We start from the raw sequence: 15448 nt of genomic DNA on the forward strand, positions 1-15448 counted from the left end.
GTAGAGATTCCAAGGCATTTCTGGTTTTTTTGGTCTTGGCATTCCTGGAAATCCGACTTCTCTCAGCGAGTCTCGTTTCCAGGTCAAGCACACGCAGTGGGATCATCACAGGGGAGGGGGAAAGCGAAGCATGGAACGCTGCACAGTGTGTTGCACTGTTTGCAGCAGAGATTTGATGAAGGCAAAATTTTTTACAGTTGTCTAACCAAAAATTCAACCTCTACTGTGTCGACATCTAAAAAAAAAAAAAATCATAAAATGAAGAGACGAACCATCTTAATTTTGGATAACTGACCTGGAACAGAAACGCAAAGATTTCTTAAAGTAAGAAATGTTTACGTTTCCTAGTTTAACTGGCTTTGATTGAATAATTCAAATCATGCTGGAATTTACTTTGAAAAAAAAAGAGCTAATATTATAAGAAAAACTAGCTTTGGTTTTAATGGAAAATCTGATAAATGACGTTGCCACTTAGGCTGCTGTCAGAAGCAGTTTTCTTCACTTGTCACTACATCTTTTCTTCAAACAGCCAACCAGAAAACATTGGAGATTATTTCAGCTTTCTATCAGATTTTTGTCAAGATTTTGACCATAATTTATAACCATTATAATTTGTACTTACATGCACAAATAACGGTGACAGAAAATGGCAATCTGGTGTTTTTTATTTGTATAGAAAGGTCCTAAAAACCTCATAATTAACTGGTTAATGTCTCAGTGTTTACAAGATTCAACAGTTTCAACAGGTGAGTTGATTCCACGATTTAACAGTGGACCTAAGTTCAAAGTTCACATCGGGGTTATGGCCTCTGGGGCTAGCAATTGTCAACCCTCCTTCAGAAAGCAACACTGACAAACGCGACACACCACCTGTCTGCACATACAGCGAAAGAAATGCTCAAGCCAGACACAGACAGGAAAAACAACAAATGTGGAGATGAAAGAGAAAATAAACCCAGGAAGAATTTCCTACCTTGACTCTGGAAACTACTCCACATCACGGAGAGTCAGGCAGCTGTCTCACCTCCTCCAGCGCCTCCACCTCCTGCCTCTTTGCTCATCCATCTGCTCCCACGGTAACTATAAACCCATCGACGAGAAAACCCAAAACAAACAGCGGAGGCTCGCCGTCTGACTGCTGGAGCGTGTGGATGTGGGGACACGCGTGTGGGAGGGTAGAAGAGGGCGAGCGACGGACAACCGCGGAGAGACAGCGCGAGTCTACAGCGGGAGCGAATCACTGAGGTGACGCTATGCAGGGTGAGCAGTGATGACATCCCCCTTTGTCTCAATGGAAATCCCTATTTCTCCCTCCCTCTGTGTCTGTGCGGCTCACGCGCTCCGCTGCTTCGCAGCATCACGATTTGGAAAGAAGAAAAAATGAAAAAGGGAAAATAGACACCCAATGGGCTGTTTCAGATAATAAAAAAACACAATTAAGGTACTTTGTAAGTGTTTGACAATTCAGTTTAAATCAGAATCACAATTAATCCCAAAAGAAAATTAAATGTTGTAACTCAGACTATCCGAGTTTTCTCAAAGTTTTTGTAAATTGTGATGGCTGTGGGTAGGAAGGATCTGCTGTAGCAGTCAGTGTTGCAGTGATTCTGAAGAAGCCTCTTGCAGGAAATACTATGTTGTTGTCCGTTTTCCATAATGTTCTTCGTTTTATGTTTGATCATCTCCAGCTGTTTCTGAACAATCCCCAGAACAGAACCAGCCTTTCTCATCAGCTTGTTGGGCTACTTTAAATCACTGGCAGAAGAGATTACACTCTTCACAACATCTGAAGACCTGAAGCAACTTCCCGCAAACCTTGAAGGATCCAGGCATCCTGCTCTGTCTCTTACTGTAGATGACCCCACTGTTGCGTTTCCTGTCCAGTCTGTTGTCCAGGGCAGAAGCAAGATATTCAAACTCCTCCACTACCTTCTGAAATCTACAATCATCTCCAGTTTCACTTGTTTTTATTTTTTGTTTGTTTGCTTAATTAGTTTCTTGGTTTGTTTTGCCTCACTTTGGTCCAACAAACGCAGTTTTAAATATGCTTCACTAAAATTGACATCAACAGTGTTCACATCCAAACAAGGAATACTGTTTCTCCCACAAGCCACTAAACGGTCCACCAGATCTCTGTACTCAGCATCTTGTCCATTCTCAAGACACACAGTCATCAGAGCATTTCTATAGATGGAAGTACTTTGAATTGTGTTGAAAGTGTACAGATTAAAAATGAATAGTGAGAGTACAGTCTCTAAAAGTGCTCCTGTGCTGGTTGGACACACACAGTCGTTCAAGTGATTGTTGAGCTTTTGACGTAGTAAATCAATCTGAAACGAACTGGGCACAGATGTCTTACGGTTTTCTTCTTTCATTTTGAGTATCAGATCAACAAAGAAATTTTCTTTGCTTTCCAAACTGGCTAATAACTCGCTTGCCTTGCTTGACACAACCAGTCATTGCAAAGCAGCCGTAGAACATCACACTACTACCATATGTCAATAAGCTCCACTTTTATTTTGCTTTACTCCAAGAGACCCACATTTTCCATAAAATTACACTTTTGTCCCATCGGTTCACATAATGGTATGACATGTTCTTTGGTTCAGAATGTGAGTCAGGTGGACCAAGTAATTGGGGTTCAAATTCAGTCATACCGTACGGTGTCACCCAGGCCCCTCCTCTGAGCCTGCTGTCATCGCCATTATGAGTGTGAGAATCCGTCAGCGCGGTCTATTCATACACTGCTGAATACATCAACCAAACACTGTACATCAACACCTGCTCAAACTCTGCATCTCTCTCACACACACAGAGAAACACACACATTGATGCCATGCATGTCTATTAATATCTGTCCAGTTCACAGCTCATTATGAACAGTGAACGAACGGAGCAGCAAAACTGACCTTTATTAGCCAAGGAGAGCTAATTGATGCCAGCCTGTTAAAAACAAAAGATGTGAGCACACTCTTTAAAGTGTGGGGGCGGGGGAAACAAGCCTCCAGACATAAACTGTGAGGTTTTCTGGTGAAAGGGAGAGCATGAAGGTGAAATAGAAAGAAAGAAAACAAGAATAAAGGAGAAAAACAGGCTGGTGAAATCAGATCGAGACTGAAGCTGTGATACTGTAAATGTTATTGGTCTCATGTGAGAGAGGCTTTTTATTTGTTCTGAGCATGTGGATCATGGGAATTCACTTCTCTCATTATTGATTCAGCGTGTGTGTGCGTGTGTGGATGTGTGTTGGCGTGGGGGCGTGTGTGTGGGTGTGTTCACCATTAGTCAAGCATGTTTGTTTGTGGAGTCCCTGCTGCCCCCTAGTGGTTACAGGGAAGTAAATACGTGTTTAAATAGAAAACTTCATTTCATTTTATATTATTTCACAGTGATTCTGGCCTACCTCTAGTAAATATGATTTTTTTACCTGGTTTTGTAGTATTATTGTGTTCGTTTAATTTATATATATTCTTAGTTTGGGCATTTTTACATGTTGACCTCTCAAAGGTCATGTAGTTTTAGTTCAAATTTGACAGTTTCATTTAAAGAATTTGCCTTTTTTTGGATACATTTTTTTCTACCAGACGTCAAAACAGGCTTGTATTTTAAAATGGCAGACATAATTTTTACATGAGCAAAATAGAATTCTTGAAGAAACACATAGCATGTAGTTTGTAGTTGTTTTCATTAAATAACTTTGATTTTATTTCTGTATCTCCTGGACTCTTTGTGAATGGGGAGAATGTATAATACGTATTGAGCATTGCAGCTATAGCTCTGTGTGCTTTATCACTGATAGGATATTTTATTTACTTTTCTAAGAAGGATGTCCTAAGAAGTTTTCCACAAAAACCTCCTACATCTCTTAGGAAATCAGCTGCATTGAATTCAAATGATATCATCCCAGCTTTCGGTGTTGTTGCAGTGAGGCATGCAGCGCCATATTTTAAGACAACGCTTCCCTTTTTCTTACCACTTGTTTTTGAAATTTCTCTGTTTCACTTTCAAATGTTAAAATTAGCAGCAGTGCTATTTTTTAGTCAAATCGTAGCACTGTGCTTTAATATGTTCAGGCATAAAAACAAACTTGTAAGCAGCCCAGTAGTATGCCTTTGACATTGAAATTAATTATGATTAGTTTTAATTATTACTGGTAAAAAATTTAGCATTACTATTTAGTTAGTATAAACACTTTCTGGTTTCTCACACTCTTTGCATCTGCAGAAGGTGAGATGTATATCAACCACCACGGTGTGCAAAGTGTTAAATTTACTGTAGCTGCATATTGCATTTTATTAGTGTGAATGTAAGGATTTTTTTGAAGGTTGTTTTCCATTTCAATCTGTGCAGAAACAAACAAATCCTCATCCTCCAGCTGTCCTCCAACTATGTTTACGTCTAGCCAGATCTTCAAAATAATCTCCTTTGTCTGACTAACTTCTTACTAGCTTGGACTATCAGCATTGCAGCGAGTGGTCTACTGATACAGCCCAGCCTAAGTAATGAGTCTGTTTTTGTTTTTTTTTGCAGTTCAACAAGCAGTAAAGGCAGTAAATTAACCACAACTTCCTCAAAGCCTTCATAATAAGATCCTTAAGCATACAGACCTTCAAATGTAAGATTTTAAAACAACATCTTACAGTAGCTCCTGAACCTGTTCAAAACTGCGTGCTAGTGGGTCAGTTTCACCATTTAATTCAAGTTGCAGGATACCAGGCCTCTAGAAATGCAGTTTGAGATCACTGTTTTAGATCAACAAATAATAAAAAAAAGTTAAAGTCTACTTTGTTCTGGCCAACTTTCTGCTATGTATTATTTTAGATGAACTTTTTTACAAACAACCATCCCTTATCTCTCCCCTCCCAGTCTTGTTCGGTGTTTCAGAGGTTCAGTCCCTGCAATCTTCAGGCAAAAATAATCTGTTCTGAAACCAGCAAAAAACGCCAATTATGAAAAAGAGTTCAAATAAACCTAGCTAAAAATACAGTCAGCTGGGGGGTTACTATAATTAAAACAATGCACGATAAATCGGTACGCAGTTACTGAATTTACTGGATATTATGTGAACATTATTGACTGAGGAGCCCTGGGGGGTGACGGCTCGTTCTTGGAGCATGGATCTGTGCATTAGCAGTGATGTCATCTGACCTGACAGATGACATCATCTGTCAGGTACCTACAATGACCTGCAATGACCTGCCAGGTCATTGTCACACACAACGCCCTTACATAGACACCCACAAGCAAAATACACTCCTTCTGGCCTGGAGGAGCACTGAGTTCAGGCCAAAGAGCTTTTCATGGTAGAGAGTGTCTCATAATGGACAGACAGAAAGAGAGCGACACACTCATTCAGTCAGTCTGGCTCTCTCTGTGTGTGTAGAGATTTAATCTTTAATCAGTGTTATTGTAGCCTGCACACTGATATGGAGACACAGTATGTAATTACAGCTGCTGCACACACACATACACACCCCACAGCACAAGGGTGTGTGTATCAGAGTGAGATTTCCTATCTGACACCGATATCCCACATACAGAAATTTCATTGAAGGAATGAGCAACACACAACGATTGCTACGTCACTTTTCTGGAGTGCTAATTGTGAATATAACTCTGTAGTGTTTTGGTTTTTATTTTAATCAATATTCTAGACTACAGTAGATTATAATGGAGGTGTCATGACAGCAGGTTTGTGTTGTGATCAACACAGTACTGGACTTATACAGATATGAGCAATGTGTTGCAGAAATGTCAGAGTGGTTTCATAGCAAAGCCGTGTCCCAGTTCGATGGCCTGCTGCTGCCTGCTCCACTTAAACTCCGTTACATCTCAGTATGTTCTTACTCTGATGACCTGCAATCCGACTCAGTGGGAGTGTGCCTGACTTTTTGATGATGCTCTGAAGCTCTTCCAGACACATCTAACCAGAGAGCAGAAGACGGCTGGGGAGATGGGATGTGCTTCAGCTGCAAGTCCTCTAGTGGTGGATGCTCTGGTAATTGTTTTAGGATGCGAAGGTCGATAAAAATCAAGGTTTCAATCAACTTAGAGATCTTAAATGGTTCCAGAAATGCTTTCTGAATTCGCTTTAGCAGATTAGGTATTACTATTATTTGGATGTTATCAAAATTGGCAACAAAAATATAAGATTGTAATAATTTATGCTCTTTTTATAGGTTGCCAATTTATGTGGCCACATTATTCAGGATTTAAGGCGTCCTGTTTAGGCAGCTCCAGTTCTTATAGATTGTGTTTGACACATATTCAGGGCATAACCATTTTCTTGTGTGGAGTCTGACACAGAGAAGTATGAAGTGTCCAGTTCTTCATACCTCAAGTAGAGAAACAGTTTTCTAGAGTGTGAAAAAAAAAAAAAACAGGGAATCTAAAATGAGCCCGGACAAATTCATCTGAGCTCAGCTAAAACGAATCAAAAAGATAAGAATAGCTCATTTAAGTCAGAATATTCTATGAAAAATAAGTTAATATAATGTAATACTACATAAATTATGCAAGATAAGCTAAAACAAAATAGTAAGCCAAAACAAAATAAGATTTAAAAATTGGAAAATAAGTAAGCTAAGAAAAAAAAGAAATAAGTGAAGCCAAGACAGCACGAAATACGCTAAACTAAAGCAGAATAAACTAAACTAACCCCCCAAAAAATCTAAATACCACAAACTAGGAGCAGATAATTAGCATCTCAAAAGTTCAAATAACACCTGAACTATGACCTCAAATCCAAAAGGAGTTACAAATGAAGCTTCTAACAACAAACCTTCACTTGTGAAAAATGTCATTTTGGATTTATAAAGGGTCATATTCACAGAAAATCCAACATAAATTGTGTCCTATCAGGTTTTGGACTCAATCATGAGATGAAAACAAAACAGACAAACACACACACACACACACACACTGACAAACACACCCCAACACATTCTCTGACCTTTCCTAGGGGGCAGCAGCTGTTAACTAAAACCCAAAGTCATTTTCACCCAGTAGCCAGAATCTTAATTTTGCCTCTGCTACCCACCAAAATCTGCATGTCTCTCAGAAAACAACAAGCATAACCAGCGAGTCAATAGCTTGAAGATCCACCGTTAGCAGCACTCACCCAAACTAGTTTTTGTCAGTATGACTTTTCCAGTCTCCAGGGGAAAAAGCATGCGTACACACAAAAAATGTGAGGCGCCATATTTTACGCACAAGTCGGCATGTATAAAAATTAACTTTGCGTTTAAACGTAAATGATGAAACTAAACCGAATTTATCCTCAGACAATAAGCTAATACGCACACAAAATAAAGAAAATAAAAATAAAACCATGTGAAAACCTCTCTCAACAAGTTTGATTATTTGATTATTTTTAAGGTGATCAAGGTGTGCATACAATCACACGTATATAAGTAGCTGCGCAAAGGAGCGGCCTAATTGTGGCACAGCGCTTTGGCTCTGATGGAGAACATCGCCAATGGAAGGATTCAGAGGGAGCGATTGATCATATTGATCTGCTGGAAAATGTTGATTGGTTGAGTGAGATAGTTTGAGCACCATAACCCTTGTGCTTTTTGAATGTACTGGAGAACTGTTTTCCGCTGCCAGTGATTTTATAGCAGTAACCTTGTGTGATATATTAAAAACAAAAACAGCTCTTGCTAAAATCTACCTTGTCTGACTTCGCTGCTTGGCTCTCCACAACCTGCCTCCATGTTTCCAAACATGATGCTGTGAAATATGGCTAAACATCTCTAATTCAGATCCTTGTATCAAAAAAAACCTTTGCTCTCTTGTGGAGAGATTTTTTCAGACTTCTTGCCACATTCATTCCGAAAATAAATCTCTCTTGTACATTTACAGGCAAGACACGAGTCTTTGGCTTCTAATTTCTCTGTTGTTTTTAAAATCTAACATGAAATTGGAATCATGTAAAAATCTGAGATGTGGCTTTTGAGGTGATTTTATTAGTGTGAGCATTGGTTGGTAAAGCTCTTTTCTCCTTGGCATCTTGCGAATACCCATGTAAACTCTAGACTTCATGTTTCTCTTAATTAGCACCCTCTGAATGCTACTTTCCTTTTAAAAACCAATGGATGCAAAAAATGTGGTTAGTTTTTTTCCCGATCAATCTATCAACAGTTACAATAAGCGCAGCATGCCAGACGTAGCAGAAGAACGAGCCGCTTTCTGTCCTACCTGCAGTCGCGCTGGAAGCACTGAGGGCTCGATTCAGTCCCCCAGTCTGAGTCAGTCCTGCAGGCTGGCAGTTAAAGCCTGCAGCTGGATGAAGCGACCTGGTCTGAGCTCCAGCTGGAATCAAAGACAATAACATCCACTAGAGCTCACAAAAAGCTGACAAGTGATATTCTTCTGCCACTATGGCTAGCGTTGCTATTGATACCAAAGCTGACAACAACATTCCCACATGGAGATTACTCTGGAGGCTCCTGCTTAATTCAGCCAGCAGCACTAACCCCACCTGCTGCCTGTTGTCGTGTCTGCCCCGCCTGGAGCTGCTTCACCCTCCGGAGGTGAGACCTGCCGTTGTAGTGCAGCTGGGCCTGAGCAGTGGAGGTCAGCTGCAGGTTACACACCTCACACAACGAGTATGTCCCGCCCTGGCCTGTAGGAAAACAGCAAGGGGAACAGGCGGAGGAGTTGGAGGGGGTGAGTGTAGCTGCAGGAGAGGTACCAGGAGATTTAACGCACTATTAATCTTGGATCACAACAATCACCTGGAGATGGAGTCTGCTGGACTGGGAGAGGGAGGGCTGAAGGTGTGGGTGTGTCCATTAGCTCCTGACCCATCGCTCCAAAGGCGAAGATCTGCCCGCTCTCCAGAAGCAGAGAAGGGCTCAGTGGCGTTTTCATCACTAAGAAAAAACAGGAGAAATGGCAAAATATATATATATATATATATATAGTACATACCAAAGGTTTGGACACACAGTTGTGTCCAAACGTTTGGTCTGTACTGCATATAAAAATCTGTAACAGAACCGCTTCTATGTTTTGTAATGGATAAGCTCTGATTCATGAAAGGTAGAGAAACAGCTGTCATCCTGACAGAAAAGCCAACATTTCAATCTCAAGTCCTTTCATGTGTTGATGAAGAATAAATTGGGTAAAAACAAAAACAGCAACAACAAAACAATGCTGACAGATTTGCAACAGTGATGTCTGACACACCACTGCTGAAGACAGCATGAGGGTGAAGGTGACACCAAATAACACTAAATGAAAGCTCTCTTTGAGACAGAGTGGACGGCTAATCCTTAGACAGAAGGACAGACAGGAGTGCGGACTGAATGACACCGGATGCAGCCAACCCTCAAAGGGAAAGTGATGAAGTAATGAGTAAGAGGACAGACGAAGGGTGACATATGTGGACATATGTGCATGTGGGTGTTTGTGTGTCTATGTGTGTGTTGGTCAGTCCGTGACTCTGTCCATCTGTCGTCCCATCAACTTTGCCAAGTCACATGACCACTGACAGACACACATGTACACTTCCTCCCATTCAATCTGAAGGGAATTTTAAAATTTAAACTAGAACTGCAAGCAGTTAGCAACGGGTCCCAAGCCTTTCCCAGCAAATTTTAAATTATAGTTCTTACAAGTCGTTATCTATTCGGTCATTTTCATTTAAAAAGGCACCGTCTCCACTCACCTTCAACACAACGATCGTGTCATGCATACATGTTTAAAAAGTAATTTTATGGTGGTTTATTAACCTTTACACATTACAAACGAATTGTTCTACAATTTCCAAGTTTTGTTTGCCGTTTGTTTTTCGAGAAAGCAATCGCATGATTGAACTGCTCACTCAACAGCCACTCACTTGAGAAAGAGTAGAAATACACACAAACCCTGGTTGTAAATATTCTGCTCGTGCAACTGCGTTTGTAAATTTTCCTGTTGGGGTTTCAGAATCCAAAGCTGTCGCGGAACCTCAAAATCCAGCCTAAAGACAGATTGGTTGTTTGCAGGCAGTGTGAATGACAGACAAGTAAACGTAGTAGTTGTTCTGGAAACTTTTTTTCTGTTTGCTTTGCAGGAAATGAGAGGCTTATCGTTTGCCAAGCTTGTCGATCAGTAAAACAACCCGTAAGCTGATTGTTAAGATACTTTAATTATACAGTGATTGTTCAGGTAGTGGAGATGCAAGAGCCACCCAGCATTGATTTGTGAGAGTTGGATGCAGCACAACAGACTTCCACTGACTCTCCATCCCAGGCTTTGTTGCAAATGGTAAAATAAACATTGTACTTCCAGGAGGAAGTACAATGTTTGGTTTTTTTTCTCTATTGTGTAACGATAGCAACAACAGCAAACATTAGGGCTATTCAGCAGTTCTGTTAGAGCAGTGAAAGCAAAGTAAAAAGAAGTTGCTCTCGTGGAGGCGCCCAGGTTCCCACATTCAAGGACAATGTTGACTCCCTGTAGAAGCGTACATGTTCCTATTACAACGACAGAGTATGTTTCAATAGATCAGCACATTCAAAAATAAGTACATAACACATAAAAAAAAGAAAGTAAAATTAGTGGAGAAGTTCACAAGGTTAGAAAAAGAAACACTGAGTGTGCACTCCATGAAACTGTAACACTTGAGAATTGTGTGGATGTGCGAAATATAACGGCTTCGTCAGGAAGAATGGCTGGATTGCAAAAACATCTAATCAAGTAAAGTCATGCTGAACCTCAAGCAGCAAAGCTGAATTTCTAGGCACATCTGAGTTCGTGGTTTAAACAAACACGGGACGGAAATATATTCGTTTTATGAAGAGATTTGTGCTGCTCTTGCTCCTGATGTCGCAGTGATATTTTCAGGATTCTTGTGTTGTAAGGAAAAAAGCAATCATCTGCTAGCATTGCATCTGCAAACAAAACGTGCTTGAAAAGTCAATTGGATCTCTTTTGCAACTATGGAGCATATGAAAATTAAGTTAGAAGAAGCATAAAAGGAGGAAGAAGCTTCAGGAAATTCGGCAAGTCACATCTGGAGTCTTTTGTCCCAAGTCCAAGTTAACTCTGAAGTATTTACTTATCAATAGCATTTGATCTAGTCTTTCAGTAACATTGGTGTCTTTGGGTGTTGAATTGAAATCTTCTAATCTTTGCAATGAAGCTTCATTTGACTCATCAAAATCTTTTAACAATTGTTTTTAATCTTTTGAAGATTAATTCTATATACAAAAACTGGTATTTTAATGGTTTATTGTTTAATATAAAAGATGGAAATGTTTCAGTTTTCTCATAACCTGCATGATTTTACTGCACATTAAATTAAATTCCACTTATCTAGGAAGTGGAAAAAAGTACCTCTTATTTTTAAGAAAAAGGAATCAGCCGAAGTTATCAGCAGGTCAAAATTTTTATAAAATTGGAGAACACAAACTGACTCTCAGCGAGTCAGTTTTTCTCATTTCACGACTTTTACAGAAACATGTTACAGTGGTGCAACAAAAGTAAACTTTGAAGAAACAGATGACAGTTAAATCAATATGATTACATATATTTAGACTTGAATGCTTCACAGATTGATTTAACCTTAGAATAAATAATAAAACCCAAAATCGAGCATTCAGGAGGCTACGAAGTCATTTTATTTAATGACGTTTCCTTGTATCTGCCAGCTTAAACTTCCCTTCGCCACTCCATGAATCAGTTTCTTTAGCCTACCTAAAACCTAAACGTTTCGAATCACACATGAAAACACAGAATAACGTCTGATGAAGTTGAAACATCATATTTATTTCAGTTCTTCAGTTATTTTTTATCATGCAGGTATTCCAGCTGGTCGCTAGCATTTAGAGAAGCTCTGCAGATGCTGGTTAATCAGACACAGTGATGAATTAGCTACTTATGCTCTTACCTGTACACACACACACACACACACACACGCCTACACGCACACACACACACGCCTACACGCACACAGACCATCTCAGAGCCAGCTGATGCTGACATCAGCTTCAGCAGAGGAAGGATTAAATATAACTGCTATACTGAACAGGGAATTACACACACACACACCCCTACAAGTATGCGCACACACAGCCGCAGAGGTAAATACAGGAGCTGAAACACACTACCGCGCACAAAGTAAGATTTAAACAAAGACTCTCGGTGAGCAGAGCGTCCAGGATTAAAGTAAAGTGAAATGTGTGCATTTACCTTTGCCTTTGGTCCTGTGTGTGAGTCTAATCCAGGCTGACCAGGCAGTCAGTAATCAGAGAGGCCAGCTGTGGGTTATAATCCCACACACACCCACACACACACACACGCCCACACCCACACATGCACTACAGCCAAGCAACAATGTAATTTCTGCCTGTGGAGGAAAAAGCTGAAAAATCTTTTCCAGTGGTGCTTCTCAGTGGCAACTTCAAAGCAGCAGCTGACTGAGTTTTAGCCTCATCTCAGTTTCTTTCATGTTACTCTTAAATAGAGTTCATCTCCTCTGTCCCGGCGATGATCCCAGGCCACCCTTTGACGGCTAAATCCAGACGAGGAGAACTGAGATCAGTGCACTAAGCACAGCTGTATGAATGAGTCAAAGCTGACGCCTGCTCATTTCAGTCAAAACTTGCTCACACGATGGAAATTCTTGATTTCCTTTTTTTTTTTTTTTCACTGCAAACACTGACGAGAAGGCGTCCTGGACTGCACTGCAGGAACATTTAACATCATCCAAGAACTGTTTCACCTCAGCACTACATTCCTCTAAAGTTCATGAAGAATGTGTGCCGACAAATCTCAGTTACTTTTAAATGCATGTGTGAAAAAACTCAGAAGTCAGTGTTTTACCCACTCTGATCACCAAACCTATGTTCCAACATTTTTGTGTGTGTGTGTGTGTGCTAATTATTGCGCTTAGGGGAATAATTCTTTATATTCTGACAAATGAATGGCACAACAAAGTACAGGCTGCCTATCCGACAGGCTTCGGTTGCCTGACAGAACATAAATGAGTTCAGCATTTAAAACCAGGATGCAAATTATACCAAGACACTTTCGGACAATGTTTTCCTGAATGTGGAAGCAAACATATACAGCATAGACATATAGTGTTAGAGACGCTTTCCTGTTTTAATGCATTGTCTGTCATCTACAGTATATGCACTCTCTGTCCAGACGTTTTGGCTTGTTTACCGTCTCACTCATATCATTTTTAGTCACCTCCCATAGTTAATCCATAGTGTTTCATATGTCCTTTGCTGCTTGAGCAGCTTCAGCTCCTCTGAATGTGCTTAGGGGAATTTTTGACTATTTGTCCAGAGGCGCATTTGTGGGGTCAGGCACTGATGTGGGATGTTAAAACCTAGCTTGCACATGCACTCTCTTAAATCATCCCTACTATCAGGAAGATTCTGTGTAATTCTTCCCTGGAACAGCAAGGGACAAAATGTTTCATTAAAGCTGGTTGAATTAAATTGTCCAACACTTCTTGGTATGCTGAACCTTTAAGTTCCTTTCAATGAAACTACGGAGCCAAACTCCTGAAAAAACAACCGCATACAGAAAATGACAAACAAAAAAAAAAACGTAGAAATCTGTCTATAGCATTTAGAATATCAAAATTTAACTTTGTATTAGTTAACATGTCAGGAAAAGATGGAGGTTATATTTTGCAAAAGGTGAACCTTTTCAAAATATAAATAAGAGGTAACGCTTTATTTGATATCTGACATTAATATTGCTTTTATGGCACCTTATCTACATCCTTCGATGTTATAAGTATGTGAATTTTCCTTCACTTTTCCAACTGCAAATAATAACACAACTGACATTGCTTCTGCTTTAGTTAAACACCATGCAATCCTGCACTGCATCTCTGTCCCTCTTACATAAACAACTAGCAACAACATGGAAATAAACATCGGTTATTAATATCAGTCCAGTTTTACTTACCGGACCAATATCGACATGTTAAAAGATGATTAACGTCGGTGGATATTGATGTTAATACCAATACATCATGATTCAATAAATTTGCCTTCTGAATTTATTGACTCAGAAAAATAAGAAATGTTATAGCTGATCAATATGAATCTGGTTGCATTGTCCTAGCGACAAAATTTGGAAATGACAGCATAAAGGAAAACAGCTTTCCTTGTTAGATGTCTTATCTTTCCCTGCTGTGTATTTATGTCAGAGGAGTGGGCAATCAGGCTGAATGCTCTGGATCCTGCTGGTGTTAAAGATAAAAGAACAGAGGGCACTAATGTATGGCACAGTTCCCTGAAAGAGACTGCTGTCCACAAAGACACACACACACACACACACACACACACACACACGCCCACCCCCACGCACACACATATCAACCTGAGGGAACGACAGGACAAAGAAACTAATGGAAATGTGACAAGACAGAGAGGGGTCTGAGAGTGGCTCGCTCACCCTGAGGCCTGGATCTGGTAATAACAGTGACCAAAGACAAACACACACACACACACGCACACCTACCCCCGCACGCAAACTGAGCAGAGCGGCGGCCAACAGCAGCAGAGATGCTGGGGACAAACTACAAGACACAGTTTGATGTATATTCCTGTAGGATTCCAAGATGGGAAGTTGCTGAAATTTTTGTTTTCTTTTACCAATAAAACAATTTGCATATTCGGAAATGTTTATGCAACTTTATCTATTATAATCTTTGTATTTTCCTACCAGAAAATAAATCTAGTCTTTCCCCGTTGATGTGTGTCTTGTCTTTTCACACAAGCTGTTCATGACCTTCAAAATGTTCCATCAGGTGATATCTGAGCAGATTCTTTTGTATATAACCCGCAAACTGGAGCAGTACTGACCTAAAACCACAAACTAAGATATGCACCTACGCAGCCTTTTTTCAGAGAAACAACCGCCTGTCAGGCCGGATTTAAGACAAAGAGTCTTCTTCACTCGTGACACGGCCACTAAAAGAACAAGCAGCCAGTTTGTGTGAGTTGAATCTGCAGGAGGCTGAAACCTGAAGACGCTCCGAGGACACAAACAGGGACCTCCATTCAGATAATTATGCCTCCTTCCTCGTCCCGTCAGCGATACAGCAAACGAGATTGAGTCTTAATACTCATGAGACGCATGGTTTTTAACAACGTCAAAGATTCTGATATTTGTGCTGTTTCCTCACAAAAAACTAAACTACCAGTAAGGATTCTATTCTTTTTTTTTTTTTCAAATAATTTATAAATTGGCTAAATCAGTTTATCAGACGCACTAAGAAATTGCCTGTTGAGTATAACCAGTGACCATAACCAGCGGGTCTTTTTTATGTTAACTGAATGCGACACGTCTGCAGCATATGCAACCACACTCTTCAGCGTGGAGTTTGTTATTGAGTGAAAAATCAAAGTTAGCTATTTTCAGTCAGAAAAGCACTTTCTCACTCTTATCATTTAGAGTCATGGTGCAGGCATGGGGCCCTCCACCACCCTAA

At 40.1% G+C, this 15448-nt stretch overlaps 1 protein-coding gene across 2 annotated transcripts in view; it reads right to left on the bottom strand.

The window, feature by feature from the left end:
- The window catches only part of znf385b (zinc finger protein 385B), a 61552-nt gene that overhangs the window by 24575 nt on the left and 21529 nt on the right, over window positions 1-15448 (bottom strand). Inside the window, exons 2-4 of one of the 2 annotated variants that reach the window (XM_028023603.1) lie at window positions 8739-8876; window positions 8483-8626; window positions 8200-8313 (exon numbers count right to left, since the gene is read on the bottom strand). In XM_028023603.1, coding sequence (XP_027879404.1) covers window positions 8200-8313; window positions 8483-8626; window positions 8739-8874 — 394 coding nt within the window. In that variant the 5' untranslated portion in view covers window positions 8875-8876. Of the gene's footprint in view, window positions 1-973; window positions 1267-8199; window positions 8314-8482; window positions 8627-8738; window positions 8877-15448 lie in introns of those variants that run through there. The other variant, XM_028023604.1, reaches the window with a different exon arrangement.

This window comes from Xiphophorus couchianus, chromosome 7 (genome assembly GCF_001444195.1).
Source record: "Xiphophorus couchianus chromosome 7, X_couchianus-1.0, whole genome shotgun sequence".
In the NCBI taxonomy this organism is placed as follows: Eukaryota; Metazoa; Chordata; class Actinopteri; order Cyprinodontiformes; family Poeciliidae; genus Xiphophorus; species Xiphophorus couchianus.